We start from the raw sequence: 23948 nt of genomic DNA, 5'->3' as shown, positions 1-23948 counted from the left end.
ATAGTGGAACCCATCCAGTTTAGAAGGTAACTGACAGGGTGGGGATTTTTTATTTTTTTTTAACTGAATTGATTCCCTTATCCATCTTACCATGCAGCCACAAACACATACCAGCATACAGAAAGGAGCTAGATGGAGGCAGAAGTGCCTCTTTCAACCACAGTGAAGCTTCAATTGACTGTGAGACTACACAGAAGGCCTAGGAGTCCTAAAGGAAGGGCAATGGATTGCATTAATTAAAAAAAAAAAAATCTATTCACTTTTCCCAAGAATTTGCAAAAGGAAATTCACTGTCATGAAAATTGATGCTGCACACTCAGTGAACTGAGATCTAAGTAGAGAAGAAGCGATGTTTCTGCTTCTATGATTTGGTAAACACAGCAAAGTAGCAATATCCATCAGTTGTAAAGTAAAGATTATATTATCTGTATTTCATTTGTAGGTTACAGACATTCTGAGTTCACCTTTCTGTCCAATTTTTTTAAAGTATACTCTACTTCTGAGACTTCTTATAAAATTTTAAATAAAGGAACAGAAGCTAGACGCAGTTCAGAAGCTGATGATGTTCTTGAATAGTGACAATATCTTCTCCTATGCTTACAGATATATAAAAGAGAGTACAATGTAGACAAGACAGAGGAAATGTTACGTTTGGCTGAAGATAACTAGTAGTACCTGCAAAAAGGAAAAAGTGGTACAACATTTTACTCTACTGTCATGTCTTAACTACCCTCCCTGTAAGACTTGCAACTGTGAAGGCTTACAGTCAGCAGACTGAAGAAAATGTCATCTGAAATAACTGGAAAAATACAAATCACAATGTTTTTTGCTTCAAGGTGAACCTCCCCAGCCTCATCCCAACAGTCAAGTAAAGCTCCTAAACAAAATTACTGGGACAATCCAACTCAGATGCTCCAACAATCAAGCATTTCTAGAGTGATATGAATTCATTTTGTAAGTACAAAATAAGGTTTGTTTAGCAAACATATAAAATGCCAGTATATAGTATTATTTTTACCATTGGGTGGGGATCTAAGCCATCCAGCATTCGTCTGACATTGTTTACAATCTCTCTGGTATCGTAGTTTGGAAGTTTGCAAGCCCATCCGGTACCTATTCCTTCAGCTCCATTTACTAAAACCATAGGAATGATGGGAATATACCATTCAGGCTCCACGCGTTGGTTGTCATCATAAAGGAATTTAAGCAAGTTGTCATCCACTGATGGAAAAAGCAGCCTTGCTAAAGGGCTTTAAAAAAGAAAAAGAAGAAAGCTGTTTAACTGGAGTCCAGTAAGTAAAATACATAGTGCTTTAACAGTCCATGGGTCCAGGTATGATCTATTTGTATATTTTCCTCGTATCTTCCTTTCTCTTTGTCATTCTAAAGCTGAAAGTACAACCTGCATAACCTCCTGAGAAAAGGGAGGTTCTTCCCAATGGAAGAGTGTGTTCATAACAGATGACGTTTGTTTCCTTCACAATAACACGTACACAACACACTAGTAATTGATGACATATAGTATCTACACAAATATCATTCTTTGAAGCATTCAAAAGACACAGTTCAATGTGACAGTAGGGCACCCAGTAATTATGCAACACAGCACGCAAATAGTTGCAAAACTTTGTTGCTTAGTTGTAGGCCCAGCAGTCTCTGAAAATACTACAGAGGTTTTACTGGTGATTCCTTTTGCTCATCTAGAACATTGTCCTGGGTGAATACGATTTTCAGCACATCATGCAAAAAGGAAAATGTACACAACTAAGTTTCTATAGAAAGAACATATATGAGAAAGGGAATTAAAACCCAATACTTGCATATAAAGCTTACAATTAGAGGAAAAGAAGAAACTACAAGGAATTTTAGGCAAAGTACCACACTCAAATTAGGAAATAAAAGAAGTAACATAACACACTAAAATACTATAATTTACATTAAACAACACATTCTAACACTCTGCATGTCAAATTGAACTTCAAGGTATTATCTGTGAAAAATCAGCACCATTAAATTAGGTCTTTATTATTAATTATGTATGTGTAATTTAGCTTGATATGAAGAAACTTGTCCAAAAGGAAATGAATCTATCTCAACTTTCAAGTCTATGTTGAGTTGCAGGACTTATCCCCAGGTAGCAATAAACTTTCTATTGTGAAACCAAGTAAATTTCATACTGAACAGGGAAACTGAAAGCTACTTCTGCAAGAAGTCACAATTTAAGATCAGGAACTAATCCGAGTGGTCTATATTTTCAGTCTTCAGCCTTATGATTCAAAGTTTTAATTCCTTAAAAGCTACAATTCCCACAGAATTTCTATGCATGGAAAATCAAGCAAAAAATCCATGTGCAAAACCACACTTATAGATGTAAAGCCAAATTTGAGCTTCTATCAAAATATTCCAACCTTCCCCCATTCCTCTCCCACAAATAAAACTGTAGTGTTGTGAAAGGATTAGTTTCATAACAAGGCTTTTTAAAAACATGCATTTAACTCCACATTTGTGTTTACCTTAACATGGTGAAAATATAGCGAGGGCTGGCAGCATCCTTTCCACCGTGAAGCCTGGTACCAAACTGACCAATAGGTTGTAGCAGATTAACATTGTTACTGCCAACAAAGTTCTGAGCCAAGTTGACAATAGTCATCATTAATGCTTGCTGCAAGAAAATATATATTCGTAGTAGTAAGTATAAGAAGAGATAGTCTTTTCTAATCAGCCAATCAGCCAATAAAATACATTGTGAGACTAACTTGAATTCTATTTCAAAAAGGTAGTCTCCCTGAGAAAGGAACCTATTACAAGAGCTGTGGGCAAAATATAATGCTTCCTCTTCCACAGCCAGATTGCCTTTCCGATTTAAGTGTCCTTAACAGTCTCTGCTTATGTAAACCACTGAGCTTCTCCATTTATTCTAAAACACTTCTCTGAAAGAATGGAAGGGGCACAAACTGACTGCACTTACTACTGCACAAACTCATTGCTTTTGAAAAGCTTTGTTCCAACACTGTATCAGGTTTTTAAAAAACGGTCTCTTTTCTTCTTACCTTAAAAGACTGTATTTTGTGTGTAGGACAAAAGTTGTCCTAGTACTTAGTTCATATATTTCAATGATTTGAGAATCTAAAAGTTACCTAGTTAATCAGTCATCTACTATTTCAGCACAACCCACAACTATTTGGGATACCACTGTGCACAAAGACATAGAAAGAATGTATACCTGCTGTCTTAATAAGCTACGTGCTGTTTGGTTCGTTTTCCTTAAAAGTAAATCTGTGATTAGTAGACTTAGACTTATAGTCAATAGGTTTGCAATTTCGATACAGGAAACATTTACCTAAGGTTTTATATAGCCTAAAAATCTTCACAGCTTTACCGTCCTTCATACTCACCTCCCCATGGTGATAAGCTGACATTTCAGCAACAGAACCAGCCAGCTGAGCAACCTTTACTTCACGTTTATCATTTCTCTTAAAGCAAGTGAATAAAACTTTGCGTTGCCCTGGTTTTAAACCTGTTAAGAAGAACATCCCGTTTTCAACACATACACAAGCATATGCTTTTAAGTAATAAACTTATTTTGCCTTATTATAATTTCTAATCTCTCAAAAGAAGCCTACCCATTAAATGGAAACAAATTCAGACTGTAATATTAACAAAATAACAAATTAATATCTCAGTTCTTCTAAAAAAATAAAAAATATTTTACTAAACTGAAAAAATTACCAGTAAATTGGAAACATAACCCTTTCAGCCAATCATTACAACGCAACGTTCCATACAACATTTTAATAAACAGCCACTTTATCCTAAATGTACAACTTCCACAAGTCAAGAGTTTCCAGTCTACTCAGAAAAATCTTTTTCTTAAGAATATCAATACAAATTCAGCAGTGACAACTGTAACTGTCACTTACATGTATTTTACTTACATGAACTTTTACTTTTTGTGTGAAATTCTCAAATATTCACTAAAATGCAACAAAATATGTTACTTGTTTCCCATTTAGATCTTTAAGAAAGAAACTGGTACAACATCTGTGTGGAAGGGATTGCATCATTTTTTATGCCTGTTATCTAGAACTGATAACCAGTTCTAGATCATATTTACTGATCTATTCAGTGTTCTAACTCACATACCTTTCTGAAATGCACCAAAATATTGCTATGTTACCACTACTAACCTGAGTCAAACATAAGAGCAGAAGTTGGAAAAAAAAAAAAGACATTGACTCCAATCTCCATTTAATTTAAATATGAAACATCCAATTTTCTTTTAAAATGGGCCTGCATCATGTTTGTCTACCAAAAATCTATTGAATGTAACAGACTTAGAGGATTTCCTTTACGTGGGAGAATCTCCAAGGAGAAAGAGTGGTAACTAGTAACTGTGAAGAGATAGTTAAAATGTTCTGCAAGTTCATTCCTTATTTTAAGTTTCAGCAAAACCATTCTGATGTTTCTGAGAAAGCAGTTAGGGTAGAATAAGTTATAAGAAAAAATGACCTCTTGAAACATGTAGATCTATAGTGAATCTTCCTCCAGAGCAGTAAACTAGAAAATGCTTGCATAGAGACTACCAGTTAATACAAGTACCCAACTATGGGATGAAGTGAATCTGGAGAAGCTGAAATAGTGACTGACATTCTTTGATTCCCGAGAGATGTATCTACACACCTAATCCAGCCTCATTCTGCAGCAGAGCTGGAAATCCATCCCACCAGGAAGATCCTATCCCTTTCCACCTGTGAACTACCCCACTTTGTCATCTGAAACATGAAAAGCTCTTGCTGCATAAATACTGTGGTATAGGTCTCAAGACGACTGACCACCTCCACTATAAAAAATGTACTGGAAAGTGGAGATAAACATGGGGTTGTTTTTTTTTCCTCCCTATGAAACCTCAAGGTCTTTTTTTTTTATATCTTAGTAAGCATATGCATACTGACAATAATATAAGCAGAAATTCCTGCTCATGCTGTCTGCAGATAGTTCTACAAATGAAGCTGTAGTGTAGTAAGCTGCTTCTTTCAATGTTCATGCTATTGCAAGGGGAGTTAGCAAACCTCATTGACAGAAGCCTAGCAAGATTACAGGAAAAGTCAGTAACCACTAAAATGCTGCCTGTAGTTTAAGACTGAAAGGAGAAAAACATTTGCATCTTCATCTGCACTCAGCTGCTGACTTGAATTTTAATTATTATAAGAATTTAAAAGACTTGCTTTCTCTGAAGGCTTGACTAGAAACAAAGCTGTTGTATAGTCTAGGGAATAGGCCTGGTTAAATAAAAAGGCTGCATAGCAACAGCTTAAACTTCCTCACAGAAAAAACATGGCAATTCCTTAGCATATAAATGATAACAAACAAAGAATATAAAAATATTCTCTACCTGAATGCATTGATTTCCAATACAAATCACAGGTCTTAAAACTAAGAATAAAGAGGAATGTTCCAACAAATCATAATGAATTATCAGCTTACCATCAACAAGGGAAGGGATAGATCTCTCATTGTCTGAATTTGAGAAAAGGATCAACTCCTTGTTAATGAAGTCATTGTAAGTCAAATGTTTTGTTGCTGTACCATATAAAAATTGCTGAAAAAAACCACATACATTATTCATTCAACAAAACCTACATTACATTTAAATCTCACCCACCAGATTTATTACTATTATTTAGGACTCACCTCAGGAAGGCCATGTAGCCGACGCTGTCGCCTGTCCTCCATGAAGTTTGTTAACCATTCTTTTCGGTCATCAATCTTCTTCTTACTGAAGGCCTGAAAAGATTCCAAGTACACTAAATTATCAGCATATATATGTTTGTGTAAATGTATGTTACTTTAGACAGAATACACTATCTGATCAAGTATTCAATAATATTTATTTGGACAAGATAATCCATATAACTAATGTTTACATTTAAGCAGCAGTACAAGCACATTACCTTTTGAACACAAAGGTTTCGGAACTGTCAGATCTCTCACTGATCATATTTTAAATTTATATTACTTTCCCAAAAATTGGTACACCTTTAGACAAATCTTATAATTCTTATTCCTCTCTAAACATCAAAGTTGTCCTTTGATACACAAGTAAAAATGTGTTTGGATCTTTCTCCAAATAATTTTAAGGCTGAGTTCATCATTTAGACTGAACTATAACAACCTGTCATCAAGAAAATTAACTGAAGGTGTTAGGAAAAATACCCCCTGCTTCTTGTCCTCTCCCTGCCCTGTTTGCTCTGTCAGGCCCAGCATGCCACTGGTTAGTAGCTGTTCCTGAGGGCTTGTCCCTAGTCTCCTCAAGAAAATCAACAGCTTGACAAAAATGACACCACATGAAAAGGCTAAGGCAGAGTTTAGGCTGGCTGACTGAGGGCCTCAGTCTTCATGATGACAAGGCATCAGTTTAAAGCAACCAATAATCACTACAAAAAAACTCTGTCCTGTTAACAGAAACAGAGTTCCCCTCCAGTGAGCTGCTTCTCCAGAAGACTAATAGAAGAATACATAAAAACTGAGCATGTGGTTTAAGCAAAATTTCAACTAGGAAAATTTTGTGAGTTGTTGAAGTTCTGCCTTTTTTTCTCAGGGAATAACATATAAAGACTCCATTATGTCCTGATTTCAATGACTTTCCTGTAAAAAGTCATCAGCGCTATCTTTTTTAAAGGACTCTAACTGGAGCATTCCAAAACAGCTCTATGAGTAGTTTTATTTTCTTGAAGACCACAGTTTTATGTAATAAATAGTAAACCGTAGTAACTTACTCTCTGAGAAACAGACTAAGTTATATCACCCTGTTTTGCATCATTTTGAATTCAAATATGGAGAACAAGTGCACGAGTGCAAGTATGCCACACTGATATATCTTCAACAAATAAATAATATTTATCTGATCTTATTTGCTCAGAAACAAAATTCAGATCCCTAAGTAGATGTAAAACATCATTTGTTTAGGTTCATTGCCTTAGTCGGAGTACTCCTTTGAGCGTTCTGTCTTTAAAAGCAAGTGTAAATGTAATGTCTCTTGATATCCACACCACACAAAATTGATCAAAGATACTAAGCAGAAGGTAGAGCTGATTCTGTAGCGTGGATAAAGCCCTTATTCCAAAATTTAAAATCGTTTCCAAAAGCTTCTCTCTCTTCCAAAAGTATTTTTTTCAGTAACTTCAAAAAAAAACAAAAACCAAAACCCACTCACCCCTGTTAGAACTTCCTCAAGTAGTTTCCATTTTCAGTTAAAAACGGAAACTAAAACAAATCATATAGAAGAACTTTTATAAGTTCTTACCAGTGTAATGGCAGCATCATCTTCAGGACCAGCATATCGAAATAAGATCCGATGTCTTTCCATGTCAGCAAAATATTCCTTTGCTTCTTTAGCAGTGCTGGTACCCAAACCTGTACAATAATATGAAATAGTTACTGCATATTGAAAATTTAAATTTTATTATTTTACCCCTCTTATTTTACTGGGAATATAATTATAAAATCACTACAGAAGATACTATCATGAAAACAGCTACAAATAAAAATTTATAGTGCCCACTTATTTTGCGCTTTTAGATCCATGAGGTTCCCTTATTTCTTTTTAAACAAACCTTTGTAGTATTTTATCTTCCATGCTTTATGGTTCTCCATATGTTTCTTCCACTCATCAAATTCAGGAATACTGTAGAATGAAAGTTCTTGCTTGTTTTTGCTTGCCTTTAAAAAAACAAAAAAAACCCCACCTAATCAACTTTTCTGTTGCACTTTAAGTAATAAATAACATCTCATCAATAGAATTCATACCTTTACAATAGGAGTGATGAATTCCTCAAGAAAACCATGTTTCAACAGTGACGGCCAATTGTGATGAATAAAATTGATCAACAAGCCTTTTATGTGAGATCCATCCTGATCCTAAATCAGAACATGAAAACATGAGGCAGACTTATAAAACCTCAGATCCCCCAAAACCACCAAAAAACCCACTTGCTGGCCTGGATACACCAAAACAACATCTGTTGACACAAAACATAGAAGGGAACAGTTACTTTTAATTTGGATTCCAAACTGGACCTGGTTATAAAATAGCCAACTGTGAATGGCACTATCCCTGAGCTAATAATAAGCTCTTCCAAGCCATGTGCACAGTTGCAGCTCAAAGGTTTCTTTGCCTTTGGCATGTTTTCTCTGAGAGACAGACAGCTCTCCCAGACATCATGGAGCTGAATCTTTGTGGAAGAAAGAACTGGCCCACAGTTCTCATTGGTGTTAAGATACTTGATTTTTATTACTACTTTGACATCTCTGCTACAGTGCAGCAAAGCTCAGTTGCTCCTTTGGAGTAACCAAAACAACATATAGATAAATTATTCCCATAAAGAACCCTCATGCATTAGGGATTCCCTCTGAATACATCCATATTGTCGTAAGACAGAGGCAGATTAAAATGCACAAAAAAGTAACCCACTAAATTGCAGCATAACACTTTTTAACAAGCTCTGTATATTAAAACCTGTGAATTTCAGACTAACCTGATCTGTCATGATCATAATTTTTCCATATCTCAAACTTTTCAGAGATTCTGGATCTTCATAGCTTTTCTTGTATTGTAGTCCAACAATTTTGATGATGTTGTTGATTTCTGCATTTTCCATAATCTGTATAAAAATGTTATCATTGCAGTCAGCGTAAAAAAGCAGACATTCAGAAATATCCCAATCTTTTTTAGGTGGGCTTTACAGCTACTTTTTCAATGCACCCCTACCTCAACTTCATAACCTTTTTACTCCCAGCCCCCCTGCAGCCTTCACACTTCTAAATATTTCTTCTGTACATGCAGATTCTCAAGTCTGCATGACTCCCTTTCTCCTCTACAGCCAGAGCTCTTTGGGTCCAGTAGGCAGGGAGAAAAGTGCATGTAACAAGAAGTCATCTCACAAAGTTGCCCTCTCTTTCCACTATTCCTATGGGCATCTGCAACACAACTCTTATTATAGACAAAGTATGGAGGGCAACAGAAGTAATGTGATGGGATAATGCTGCTTCTACTGCCTCACACTGGGAGTCAATGAAATCACATGGCAACACAGAGAACATAACTTTTTAGGTTTTTTAAAGTATTCACTTAAAATGTTAATATGAGTCCTAGCAGAATTTCCTTGCACTTGTGAAGGAATGAACTTTATCATTGCAGTACTGTACTACTACACTTAATATTTCCAGGCTTTCATGAAAAAGTAAAAATTAAAATACGAAGATGTAACCCTAGACATCAAAAATAAACAAAGCATCCATTTTTTCAGCTAAAAGGAGGTGACAAGACTACTTACCTGTTTGTGAGAAGCTTCTCGAACATTGAGAATTTTACCCCTGAGTGGGAATACTCCATATCTGTCTCTCCCAATAACACCTAAGCCAGAGACAGCTAAAGATTTGGCAGAGTCCCCTTCTGTTAATATTAACGTGCAGTCCAAGGAATGTTTCCCACCTGCAGTCCAGGAAGAAGTAGAAGCAAGGCAAAAAAACCAGAAAGAGTAACTTTTAACCTCATATAACAGAAACGCAATTAAATATTCTTCCTATTCTACATCAGATAATTTAAATAGGCTGAATTTCTATTTTTAGGGCTGGCCCTCCATACTAAAACTACGCAAGAAGAACAATCCTTGCCCTTAGCAATACACTATGGATTACTATGGACAAGGAGCAAAATAGACAAAAAGGGATGCAATGCTGGCTCATCGCATATAGTAGTCCCTACATACCTGCACAAAAAAAAAAAAAAAAAAAAAGGACAGATTGCTTCTGTACCTTTACCATTTCATTTTTCTACCTGTAAATTTCTTACACACATACATTATGTATGTCTGAGTTATATACAGGAGTTATTTCCCATTCTGCACTTCTCCTTTTCTCACAGTATATTTTCAGAAATAATTTATTAAATTACGTTTTTGTGGGGTCTATCAGCTGAAGTCAGGCAACTGAAAAGAACGACTTGACAGTAAAGCTCAAAAGATCAGAACATTTGCGCCTATTACATATTCTCCAAAATTTCTCAAACAGAAGAAACAAACCTTTACTAATAGTGCAATCTTGATTCTACAAGACATTTCAGTGGCTCTATGTCCAGTGTGCTCAAAGCTGGTATGACATGTATATTCTGTTCATTAGCATTGGAATATTTGATGTTCTAAATAAAAAGCAAGTTCAAAAAAAAAAAGGAACCCACCCCTTTCCAAGGGTGCAAATGCTCATTAAGCAGTTTTGTCATTTTGTCAAGGCCAACTGATAGGAAAGACTGCAAAAAACTTCAAGCTGGTAGAGACTCACCTACAGTTAATAAGATAGTTTTGAATACATTGGCATTTAAAATAGGTGCTTTGATTTGTCTTTACCTGGTAGGTTAAAACAACTCTGCACTTCCTATTACACAGAATTTATATTCAAATCTTTCATCTTCTTCATCAGACATATGGCTTAATATGATGTAAATTAGGCAGCTATTCGCACTGTATCAAAGTGTGTCAATAGCTATCAGCAAGGTGGAATCCAAATACCAAGAAAAATACTAGTCTGCTGTTTTAGAATATATGAGGGCCTTCTTTTCTTTTTTTCTAACTGAACTGCAGAAAACACATCCGAGTATCACTCAGAAGCACTTTCTTCTGGAATGGATGCAAATATTTCCATTTCCATGAAATTAATTGCTACATGCTAGGTGTTTTCCTGAACACAGCTCTGAAGAACTCAAAGAGAAAACTACATGAACTGGTACGTTCAAAGAATGCTTTTATGCTTCATCACATTAGTAATCTAGCTACTCCTTACAATCCTATATTCCTATTCTTGGTTCTTTAGTTTCTCTTTCATTTCTCCCTCTTCTCCTCCAACAAGCCATGCACCTAAGTATACCTCATCAAGATCTCAAGAAAGCAAGAAAGATCAGGTACAGGACTCATTCTTTTCAGTGGGGAAGGAAATCTACAGCAAGTAAATCACTATACAGATATATCTATTTGCTATTCTTAAATATTAACCAATATCAATTCAAAAATTCAGTGGTACCTGGCACTCAAGAAACCTGTGGTTGCTGGACCTCAGCTACAAATTCACCCTTGAAGTAAAAATAAATTCTAAAAACCACAAGAAATATTAAAGCCAGAGGGGTCTTTGGCCAGACACTGTTCTCTCCCAGCTACACTGGACTGCTTCAACTCAACAACTACTAACACCTGCAATTAGAAACCAAAGCCAGCCCTGCTCCCTCATCTGATTTGAGGTGCTTATGAAAGTATAACTCCTGCGATCCTTACAAATATTTATTTGTTGTGAAATACAACTACATCAATTAAGACTATTGTGTTTTGCTGCCAGATTACAGATAATCTCTGTGTCATGTGTATGAATGTCCTGAAACAATCTTCCTGAAACTGTATCCTCACGCATCAGTTAAACCTTCTCTCCAGCTTATGGAGAGGTCTGAAATTCTTTTGAAAAGGCTATTTGTAACTGTGTAACTCTTCACCATACGTTTAGTCACGTGCACATTCACAGCAAACACTCATATAGCAAAGAGTTGAATATTTTGGACCTAGAAGTAGTGATCATCATCTGTCACATGCAGAAAGACCACATACAGTCCTTAATTCACCTGATTATTCTCACCTGAGAATCACCAATTGTTTCTATTAAGATCCCATACAAGACCACATACAGTCCTTAATTCACCTGATTATTCTCACCTGAGAATCACCTATCAGTTCTATTAAGATCCCATACAGTCCTTAATTCACCTGATTATTCTCACCTGAGAATCACCAATTGTTTCTATTAAGATCCCATACAGTCCTTAATTCACCTGATTATTCTCACCTGAGAATAACCAAGCGTTTCTATAAAGATCCCAAAGACAGAAAGAAAGACTGCTAGTTCCACAGTGTTTTGTCAGTGTACTCATTAAAGAATTTCCATGGCACCAGAACTTCCTTTTCCACTTACGGTAAGAAATATCAAGATTTAGTTTGTGCAGTCACCAATTAAAGTTCATTAAGACAATTTCTCAAGAGTAGAGCAACCAACACACACTCAGCCACACTAAAGAAGTCACTCTTCTGTGTCATCTTCTGCCTTCCCTTTCTCAATGAAAGCAGCTTTTTATTGAGGTCAGAGATCCTGATTATAGTATTAGCTTAGTTCTTGTGCAAAAAGAACAAAAAAATCCTATTGATTTTCAAGAGCAAACGGATGATCCACATGGCACCTTCAGTCTTTATAAAGAAAGGACTACATATTACTATACTACAAAATATACCACTTGTGATCCTCCAATTTAAAACATCTCTGCCAGTATATATAACACTTCTGAAAGTCAGACCAAGAGTGAATAGGGCAACACACACTGTATTCAGAAACCAAAAGCATCTCTGCCTTCCTGTGTGTTGAATAGGGCAACACACACTGTATTCAGAAACCGAAAGCATCTCTGCCTTCCTGTGTGTCCATCAACCAAGCGTTTCTATAAAGATCCCAAAGACAGAAAGAAAGACTGCTAGTTCCACAGTGTTTTGTCAGTGTACTCATTAAAGAATTTCCATGGCACCAGAACTTCCTTTTCCACTTACGGTAAGAAATATCAAGATTTAGTTTGTGCAGTCACCAATTAAAGTTCATTAAGACAATTTCTCAAGAGTAGAGCAACCAACACACACTCAGCCACACTAAAGAAGTCACTCTTCTGTGTCATCTTCTGCCTTCCCTTTCTCAATGAAAGCAGCTTTTTATTGAGGTCAGAGATCCTGATTATAGTATTAGCTTAGTTCTTGTGCAAAAAGAACAAAAAAATCCTATTGATTTTCAAGAGCAAATGGATGATCCACATGGCACCTTCAGTCTTTATAAAGAAAGGACTACATATTACTATACTACAAAATATACCACTTGTGATCCTCCAATTTAAAACATCTCTGCCAGTATATATAACACTTCTGAAAGTCAGACCAAGAGTGAATAGGGCAACACACACTGTATTCAGAAACCAAAAGCATCTCTGCCTTCCTGTGTGTCCAAATGTGCAATGCCTTCAGTGTGAGAAATCTAGCGTGTTCCAGACCTTCAATAAACCAATACTTGGGTAAGCCTCGTTGGGGGATGTAGAGTTCCTGCTCCCCATATAAGAAAAACTAGGCAGCAAAGAAATACCTGGGTAACAGGGATCCAAGCCATGCAAAACTTTTAAGCATCCATGTTGAACCCAAGTGAATCCTACCTGCCACTTTAGTTGAGAAAGTTTCAGGGTGAAAGGCAATGTAGTAACTTACTAGCTGCCCTGTTAGAGTTTTTTCCTTCCCCTCACTCACAGTGAAAAAGACAATAAGAAGTTATTTTGAAGCCTGGTCTCCAAAGCAGATACTCAAAAAAAACTATGAATAAATTGTACCCTAAGTCAGTCATGATGTTATTATGAGCACTAGGCCTGATATCCATAAAACCACAGCATTTCTTTAAGCACATGATCTTCTGGGCATAGAGAAAATAGAACATGTGTTTGACTAAGGAATACAAATTCCACAAGCAAAACACTAGTTAAAGGAGACATGATTATCAGCTTTTGAGGCAAACTATGACATCTCAATAACTGGAAAAGTAATAAAATACTGAAGAAAACTCAATTTTAAAAAATAATAACCTGAGCCCAAGGAATCAAAAAGAAATGAAGAAAAATTAAACAGAACTAATCATGTCATAAAGTCATCTTTGCCTTGAACACTGGAACTCAAAAAAAAAACTTCTTTACCAGTCTTAAACGCTTTTACCTACTTGATCCATCCATGTACTTCATTGTAATTTTTCTATCTTTGCTTAATGTAAGGATGTATTAAAAATCACCTAACATTAACACAGACTGGCAACATTTCAAGCTCTTTAGACATATGTGCTCCTCAAATAACTCAAGGATAACTCCCATCCCATTGCTATTGGTCAAAGATGGCCAGCTGATCCTGATTCCTAGCTGGGCTAGGAAGAAAGCCAGCAGAGATTGCCAGTTTGCCCTATATTCCCAGACAGGAACCTAATGGCATTTAAAGTCTCATGAAAAAGGTATCTTGAACCATGCCCTCAGGTCTACACACTACGTGATCTACTTCCTATAGCTTGTGACCCTATCAAGATTCTGATCTTTTTATATTAGAAAGGTCAAGAAGACTCGTCACCTCCAAAATAGAACATTGGTAACACTATTTAGCTGGAAACCACAATTAGAAAATACACACCCTTTCAATATGGAATTAGGCTGCCACTTTTGTTCAACGTTATTCATTCTCTATCCTGGAGAGGATGGTGTTCCTAATATCAAACTTGCCATTGTGTTTTAATTCTAGCTCTAGAAAGTTTAGAAAACTAGAAAGATTTTTATTAAAAATTGTACGTAAGGATGAGAAATACGGTCAGGTTTAAAATGACTATGTCTGTGAAAAATCTATGGAACATTAAAGACAATAAAAATAAGTGCTCTTACCAGCATCATTAGCATCATCCAGTTTCGGAATGCCCTTGATTTTACTGTGTTTCACCGATGAACATTTTTTGTTCAGCTGAGTTTGTGCCTTAAATTTGACCCAGTTCAAAATACTCTCTATGATACCACAGTTAGAGGCCTGTAAGTAACAAATCAATATTGTGAGAAAAGTAGTTTCACAGAGCATACTCTTATATTTCAATTCTAAGTTACTGACTGAATGCTGTTTCTCAAAGCCCTCTAAATTTTAAAAACTGCAACATATAAAAGGTCAAGGAATTAACACATACCTTACTGTTTAGAATTTTGTGCGTACATATACAAAACACAACACTCCCACAGCTTCTTTTCCACCCCTTGCATAATTGGTAGAAGGAGGGAAAAAGGACTGAGACCTAATAAGAAGTTGTCTTATGCTGTGTGGTTGATGTGCTCAAACATTTAAGGTACTAAACACGTGCTTCCTGGACTTTGACAGCAAAAAGTAACCTTATGGGATATTTATGACCACTTAAAATTTCTTTGGAAATGACTAATAATAGCTGAAATACAATCAAAAGTATTTAAGAATAAGGCCCTGCATCAACCACTTGAGAAACTGTTATCCTAAACTGATAACATTTTAAGAAATACATCTGCAGCAAAACAAGCATATAGCATATTTTCTAATCTAAAACTGCTTTAGTTTGATTTTAATCTGTTTGGTTTCACGTCAAAAGGAAATAGAAGTAGAGCGAAATACTCTGACCTTTGGCTTTTCATTATTCCCCATAATAGAGCACTCATTGGTTAGAGATTCTGCTGCACATTTAACACCTCTGGAGATCAGTGTTAACCTCTGGTAATTTTGGGAACACTGTAAATCAAAATTGATCCACTATGTCAATTTCTGCTTCAGAGAAAAAAAGAAATATGCTTTACTTACTGCTTTAAAAAATTTCTCAGATAGCTGGCACTTGGACCCAAAACTTTTAGGCTGCAATGTCATGTTTTCCTTTGTCTGGGAATCAAATGATGGGTTTTCAATCAAGCAATTAACAAAAACCCATATATGATTCTTCACCTGTTGAAAACATAGAAACCAATTTACTCAACAAAATTACCACATTCACCTTTTTCAATATTTTTTGTGTAAGATTACTTGCCTGAAATGGTTTCACTGAAACTCCAGCTTTATTCTTCTTTTTCACCACTTCTATCAGTTTGCCCACAACTTGATCCACCACATAATCAACATGCCTACCACCCTTAATGAGGAAAAAAAAAAAAAAAAAAAAAAAAAAGGTCAAAACCATTGAATTTCCTAATAGCTTTCAGCCATTTCAACAAATTTCCTGTAGTCATACTTAAATTTGGAAATCCAAGCACATTTAGTTGCAGCATAACAAAGGAAAATTTATTTTAAAGTTTGTCTTTCGTGTCTTTCAGTCTTTGTACAAGTAAGGATGAGGGACGTTACACAGAACAGAAGAACCAGGAGACCTTTTATTCACTGCGCAGTGGTGGACTTCAAATGTAGCTGCTTACATCCTGTAACAGGATACAAAACCTTAAGAGTATGGCAGATCTGAACACTATTATGTAGCGCTGGGATGGTACCTGCAACACCACATGGCTGTCAAGAGGTATCTTTTTAACAGGCACATAAATAACCTTGGACTAAAACCATCACACATTCGTTCATCAAATTAAACCTTCCCCATTTGTTTCATAAGAACACATTCAAGAGCTCACCCTCAGATATACAGCATCCATGCCTACTCGTTCCCAAAGTCATCTCACCTTTTCTTAGCTGTATTTACAGAACTCTTTGAATAAATGCCATTAGTATTCTCTGCTACTTGGGGGCTCATGTGAGAGTTAATGGGGAGCAAACTGCAAATAGACAACCACAAGATCCAGAAAACTCTAACAGAACAGAGCAAGATAAACTTAAGGAGATGAGCAGTTCTCCATAAAACTCACCAGAGGCTAAACCTGCTCCAAATTCATACCTGATGTAGCAAGAGATACAATGCAGAGCATGCAGCTAACCGTAAGCTGACAAAACGACCCCTCAGGACACCACGGGGTAATAACCTGTAGCTAAATAATCATGTAATAATCAAACAAGCTGACTGCTTGTATCAAACAAGCAGTCAGCTGGACTCCCTTACAGTTACTGACCAAATGCAGAAGAAGAAAAAGAAAAAAAAGGCTTATAAGCAATTTCTCACATCATCACACTGAAAAAAAAAAAAAAAAAAAAGAATACATAGGATTTTCTTCCTCTGTTGCACCCTAACAGCTGAAAGTAAAACATTCACAGTGCCTATTACAATTCTTCCCTTTATCCTACAAAAAGGGGGACTGACTATTGGTTATCCTTGCTTAAGGCCTTTTCAACTGGGTATTTCAAGTGATGTCATTATTGTAAGAAAACTTTTGGTGGAAGCACTGTATTCAGCTCCCAACTATGACCCCTAGCACAACAGACCCCGAGGAAGAAATACTTATTTAGGTACTTGGGAAGTAATACGTCAGAGAAGTTATCTTTTTGAAGCCACTCATGCTTTGCAATAGGGGAAGGTGATGAAAATACAGATTATTTTCAATGTTTAAATAGTGATTTTACAATTGATGAAATTCAGTCTAAATAGGGAAGCGCTAAGCATTTGAACACCTTCAGAAGGTGCCCCGAAGCTTCTATAACATTTCTAGCTACAATTCTCTTTGAACTTAAACTTTAAACTAGCTACAAAAAAAAAAAAAAAACCAAAAACACCACACCCAAAACATACTGCTAGAAGACAAGTAATTTTGAGAATAAATTGCTTGGAAAATAAAAGCATTTCATATAAGCTTTCTGAGGAAAAAAGGTCTATTATAGTTCTATTACGTCCAAACAATGACCACTGATTTACCTGTGTAAAAGAAACCTAACAGTTATGGGGTATAATCTACAATGCAGAAGTAATCTGAATCAGAACAACTAGCAAAGATTAAAATAGCAGTGCCAAATTCTTTGGAAAAGTCCAGGTAGAAGATGTCAATTGCTCTTCCCTTATCCACCAATGTTGTAACCTGTTGATACCTGATTTCTCCCAGTCCCTGCCTTTGCCTTCTGTGATTTGGGCAGTGTGGCCAGAGCACTTGTCAGTGAAGACTGAGGCAAAAAAGTTGTTGAGTACCTCAGCCTTCTCCATATCCCAGGTAACGAGGTCTCCTGTTTCCTTCCAGAGGGGGCCCACATTTCCCCTAGTCTTCCTTTTAACACTGACGTACCTGTAGAAGCTTTTCTTGTTGCCCTTGATGTCCCTGTCCAGATTTAACTGGACAGCCAGATTAGCCCTGTCTGGGCTTTTCTCTGTATTTTACACAGATCACCTTTGCTTAATATCAATTAGTGCCTTTACAAAAACATATGCTAAATAACAGTTCCTGTTCAGAGCAATTTGCATTAGGACAGACAAAATAAAGAAAACACATCTATAGAAACATTCATCATGAGGGAACAAACAAAAAAGCCCTCCTTTAAAGCTGTTTTAAAAACAGAACTGAGGAGACAAACTTTTGATAGGTATCAGGCAGTATAGAACTGATAAGAAATAAGAAATAGAAACAACAAAGCCAAGAAAAAACACCAGCCAAAAAGACAGGGGGAAATAAAGAACAAATAATGAGCAAGCAAAAGCCAAAAATTAGGATTCTACATTTTAGGCAGAGTATGCATCTGAAAAGACTGGAGAAGACGTAAAGTGGGTGAATTGATGGGAGACAGTAGCTGTGTTCTCAACTTCATGTAGAAAATAGAGATTTAAAAAAAAAAAAGAGAGAGAGGGGAAGTAAAAAAAAATGGCTTAAGATGGTAAATATTATTAGTCATAATCAAACCAGTACTTGCACTTCAAAGAAACCATCTGTGGTTTCTGTCCGCCTCTAGAGTCACCTACTAAACAACAAAAACCACTAGTATTTTTTAGAAGCACCACAGATATAAATATTTTTTCATGCAATGTCCTCTTAAAAAAATGCAACAAAAGCAGAAACAAAAATAACCCAAAGCAAAACCCACCAAAGTTAAAACACAACAGTTTTTATTCACATATGGATGACAGAGTTTCAGCATAGGGAGAGTTCAAGTGAAAGTTGATACAACGTCATCATGTCACTTTAAAGAAAATTAAATCCATTTCCAAATTGTGAGGAAAAGCTACTACAGGAATAACATTCCACATTAGAATGGCGATTTTAAAATGCATTACTTTTACTCATCACATTACTGAAAACTTAAGCTTATGGGGATATCTCAGTGTATTTTTGTATTTACATTTTTAGCAATTTTTTATCAGGTCTTCAAATATTTTGCTAAAACTAACATTTGAGATATCAAAAATTAGCTACTTACCAGTAATTCTTGTTCTTAGGAGATATTAGTTATTATAACAGTTCCCCATGCCTGAGTCCATTCCTAGTGTGTAGCATTGAGTGAGGGATGTTCAGAGCTCAAAGAACCTTTCAACCATCTCACCAGTAGGTGGCACCTTTACCCACTATAGAAGCATAACAGCCTCTAACTGCCCCAACTGTAAGTACATTTTAATACAAGACAGAAAAAAGAAAAATACCCTCTAAATCTAGAGGGCTGTCAACGATTATTATGACTACTTTATTATGAGAAAGAGCACTAAAACTGCACAACCTTCTTTTCCCAGAAGGTAATCATTATGATTGATTCCCAGTCTTGCAAACTTCAGGATGCAAAGACATCTAATGAAATAGTAACAACTAAAATCTTAAAAACTAAGCTCCGACTGGCTCCCATATACATTCTATTCATACCGTTATCAATAGCCAACAGCCTCAATTAATTCTGAGATAAGCCATATTTAAATCCTATGGACAGATAAATGGTTCATATGGGAAACAAATTCAGAAGTTAATTAGAAATTTGAGGTTTTCATTGAATTAGCTATACAGAAAAATCTCATTTTGTTTTGCATTTGTTTTATATTATATTTATTTTATTAAAATAAATCTGAAAACGTCAAGCTCTGGAACAGTCCTGAATTTCTTGTTCAACTTCAGCAAATTTTACCAGGTTGGGATGCTCAATGCACCCAAGTCTACTATTTGACACTGCATCCGTATTAGCTGAGCATTTCTGCTAAAATGATTATTAGTATTGTATGATTACAATTAGCAGTGCTACCATATTAAAAATATCATTCTATTGCTATGTTAATAACTGATGTTTCTACTACAATTTCTGCTACAGCTACTATTAGAAATTCAGAACTCTGAGAAGACCATGTTTAATCAATTTATATACAAGTCTCACTAAAGGTTATCTGCACAACCATAATAGCTACAAACAATCTTTCAAATGCTGCCTCAGAGCCTGAAGTCAAAACCTGTGGTGGTCTACTCTGGAAAAATTGTGAACAAATGAGGACCTGTCCAAGGTAACAAATTTAGAAGAACAAAACAAGGGAGCTGTGCCTCAACATACTGCCTGACCTTCTACGCACCGCTCAAAAAAAAAAACACCCATCAACCTAAAAAAATCTTATTTGGAATTTAAAGGAAGTTTAAAAAAAATGGAAGGGAAGTTACGACTGGGTCAAATCTATCCAGAAACAGAAATGAAAAGCTTTCAGCAAACAGCGATAAATAACCAAAAAAGAGCTGAAATGAGCTCCTCACCTGTTAGCAGATAAGGGGACAGGCAGTTGACGCAGTTAGTTACTAGCCATTATGTCTCATCAGTGGGTAGTGGCACATCAATTGCTGGTGAGGTGGGTCACCGGCCCCGAACATTCCACATCCAGTCACACACATAAGGCATGGATCGGGAGAGTGGGAAAAACTAGAAATTACAACACTTACCTTTGAAGAATACACAGTACTTTTTCTATGAATTTTCTTAAAGAATATATGATAACAATGTATGTGTAACTGCATGATGGGTGAAAATTGATCCAAAAGTGTCAAATTCAAAATCTTTCGAGTAAGTGTATGCAATGTATTTAACTTAGGAGTCATTAAGTATTCATTTTTTCAAATGCATTTTCTTAACCTGATAAGAAGAAGTTTCTGTACATTGCCAGCTCCTCATAAAGGTATTGTATACATCTTTAAGGTCATGCTATTTTTCTTCTTTATGTTGCATAAAGAGGCCTGAATGAAAACTAAGTTTTAAGCTTTCAACTACCAGATGTGTTTGTTATCCCTAGTTTTGACAAGTATCAGATAAGCATTTAATTAAAATGCACACTTGGAAACTGAATATTCTACAATGAAATAAACGATCCCTCTTCCCACTGAAAGTTGCTTCAGCTACACTGCAAATGACACTGGAAGAAGTTAAGTAGTAAAAGTCATATACCACCAAAATGCTGGCTACACATCACCTACCATTTTGATTAACACTGGTACTTCTGGACACCTGCCTAGACTAGGAACCCCACTTGCTTATGAACCACTTGTGCTACCATTGGAATATTCTTCTGTTTGACTTCTTAAGAAAAGATCTGAGCAAGGAGGGGTTTTAAGTGGCTGGTTACAAATTCTTATCTTTCTCATGTTTTGGGGAAGTTCATAGTTAATATTCCCTAAAAACAGCCTCACCAATTACTAGAATTGCTTGATTGTTATTGTATCACTCATCTGGTGCAATTTGTAAGGAGCAGAAATGACAAAGACTTTCATTCACCAGGGTGGATCCCTGGGTCATACCACACTGGTATAAGTAACAGTTATGCTAATTGTTTTCAGGTGATTGCCTTGGTGCCTGACCACCTCAGCAATTTGAGAAGCACAAAGATTGTAGCAGCATAGCGCTGCTTCATGGTAACTCAATGATATCATTTATCATGAATGATAACATTATGATATAATCACATGATGATCACTACTACTATAGTTACTGATAAGTAAGAGAACACCTAGATCCTCTCATATAGAAACATAAATAAAAGAAAATTAGTCACAACATTTCAGGCCAGTTTTATACATCATAAAGCAATATAAGGAAAGCCATTTTTCATGAACACCAAAAGCCATTTTTGACCTCCAAAACATGCTACTACAGGCTTTAAAGGGGTTTGTATGTTTTTTTAACCTTAATTTCAGAATTATTTCATTATAATATGTGAAAAAAGAAGGAATAAAATTGTTCCAATCATTTCATATTTAATCAATACCATGTATGCTCACGTACAACATCAGTATCACTGATAATGGCTACCTGTGTTTTAAAAGCTAGTGCATAATCAGAAATACTCCTATGAGTGTATTTTGATTGCATTCAATTGCTCTGCCAGATCCTCTCATGCAAAGGATTATCTCACCTACTTATTTTTAGTAACCCAGATGTATATTTTCATCAAATATCTGACAGGGCATAATCTTAGCACACATTTTTATCATTTACATTTTTTATCATTTAATAAAACTACTCACCTTTGTGGTAGCTATACTATTTACAAAGCTGATTTGCTGAAACCCTTTTTCACTTAAAGTGAGGCACACGTCCCATCGTTCATTCACGACTTCATGAATAACTTTGAGCGCAACTCCAGTTTCATCCAGCTTGTCTTTTACGTAAAGATCTACGTAACTGCGAAATCCATTTACCTACAAGTAATGCAGATAACAATTACTATTCTTTGCAAAAAAATACTCAGTACACTTAAAATATTTTAAATGAGGCTCTTACAGGTAATTTCTTCCCATTCAACATGACTTTGACTCCTTTGCATGACCCAGCCAAATCATACGCTCTTCTTGTCATGAGGGCCACAATATCCTTATCAAGTTTTTCCATTTTAAATTTAGATAGATCTGGCTGGAATGTAATGCATGTGTAGTCATCACCATCGAAATGCTTAATCTTGGGTTCGGAGGTCTTCATCATATTGTTCATCCAAGTCTTTGGAAACAAAACATTGCAGATGTTAGTTTACAATACATGTTATCTTCCTCCTTTGTTCCATTTTCCAGCTATGCTAGGATTGCAAAGGCTACCCAACAAAAAGCTCACAGACTTCTCTTAGAAGTTTCCTCTGGTGAAACACTATGCAAAAAATTAATTGCTTTAAAAAAATTAATTGCTTAATATGCACAAGCATCAGTGACAGCAGATTTGTGGTTTCTGTAAATATGCAGGTATCATTACATTGATGGACATGATTCTAATGCAAATAGAGTCCATCACAGAACTGGGTAAATTAGATACAAGCGCGCTAGCTAAACAGTCCTTATTGCCATCAGCTTAATGCTTCCAATTTTCTACACATTTCTATAGAGAGGCTTATTAGTCCCTGTGCAGAGACTCAGTAATCTCTGAGATAGCACCTTTGTGGCTGTTCAGTGAAGGAAAGCATGCTTCTTGACAAGCCAACTTGCTCAGACTTGACTCAGGAGTGTTCGTATTGTTCCCCATTTCAGAACACGGGCACATTTATAAAATAGCACTTTATCAAAGTCAGAAAGCATGCCGTTTTCAAAAAGTACACTCAAACCAATATTAATTTGCTTTTCGGCAATCAGCAGAAAATATCGTATGTTTAAAGAGACAGGTAAAACCATTGAAATGTTTTGTTTACGTAGTGAAATGACAGCACAACCTGAAACAAATTACCTGTCCAGAAAAAAAACAAAGCACCAACCAGGAAAGACTCCAAAGCCAAGGAACTTTGGTATCTAATACTCTAACAAAGTTCTTTTAGAAAGGTGGCCATCTCAAAGCTATATACAGTAGATCAAATTACATTCAATCCTTGGTCTGTGTATTAATAATTGTAACAATGAGCAACAGTTTTAAATGGGGAGGGAGGGAGGTTTGCACCAGAAGTCCAGCTAGTATAATGAAATTCATGATATAAACACTGAAAAATCTTTTTCCTAATACATATCTAGATAATTGTTCCTATGTTTACACATCTAAGAAGAAAGATTTTTTGACAAATTATGTAACAGCAATTAAAAAATGTTTCAATTGAATTTATTCCTTTTCACATGCACATGAACATACTTTAGTTTTAACAGAAGAAGTTTGTTTGTAATTTTTAGTCACTTAAGACCCCATGAAAAATGTTACTTACCAAAAAAACCCCCAAATTCTAATACACATTCTAATAATCAGTTTTACTGACTGAACTACCTACTCTGCAAACTCTCCACATCCATTTGAATGTTAAAAGATTCATTTAATGAAATATTAATGAAATATAGAAAACGTGTTAAATTTTAAATTTATAATTACAGCAAAGACAAGGAAAAAAAGTCGAGATAATTTCTATACCTGCTTAAAGCTGTGTTTGTATTCCTTGCAAGCAGTTTCAACTGTAAACTTTGTACTAAATATGTTACAAAGTTTTGCACCATAGCCATTGCGTCCACCTGAAAAAACAACATATATTAAGTTTTTTTACAGGAGAACCAT

General features: G+C 35.8%; 1 protein-coding gene across 2 annotated transcripts in view; it reads right to left on the bottom strand.

Annotated features, from left to right (window-relative positions):
* Positions 1-23948, bottom strand: part of TOP2B (topoisomerase (DNA) II beta) — a 44457-nt gene that overhangs the window by 15292 nt on the left and 5217 nt on the right. For both annotated transcript variants that reach the window (XM_014937719.1, XM_014937720.1), the window contains 16 exons: positions 23808-23905; positions 22221-22433; positions 21965-22138; positions 15667-15768; positions 15447-15584; positions 14522-14660; positions 9333-9490; positions 8535-8660; positions 7807-7917; positions 7614-7719; positions 7304-7413; positions 5692-5784; positions 5485-5599; positions 3396-3517; positions 2514-2662; positions 1019-1250 (listed from right to left, as the gene is read on the bottom strand). In XM_014937719.1, coding sequence (XP_014793205.1) covers positions 1019-1250; positions 2514-2662; positions 3396-3517; positions 5485-5599; positions 5692-5784; positions 7304-7413; positions 7614-7719; positions 7807-7917; positions 8535-8660; positions 9333-9490; positions 14522-14660; positions 15447-15584; positions 15667-15768; positions 21965-22138; positions 22221-22433; positions 23808-23905 — 2186 coding nt within the window. The remainder of the gene's footprint in view (positions 1-1018; positions 1251-2513; positions 2663-3395; positions 3518-5484; positions 5600-5691; positions 5785-7303; positions 7414-7613; positions 7720-7806; positions 7918-8534; positions 8661-9332; positions 9491-14521; positions 14661-15446; positions 15585-15666; positions 15769-21964; positions 22139-22220; positions 22434-23807; positions 23906-23948) is intronic.

Source organism: Calidris pugnax, unplaced genomic scaffold (genome assembly GCF_001431845.1).
Source record: "Calidris pugnax isolate Ruff unplaced genomic scaffold, ASM143184v1 scaffold11, whole genome shotgun sequence".
NCBI classification, from domain to species: domain Eukaryota; kingdom Metazoa; phylum Chordata; class Aves; order Charadriiformes; family Scolopacidae; genus Calidris; species Calidris pugnax.
This window is presented reverse-complemented; position numbering and strand designations above follow the sequence as displayed.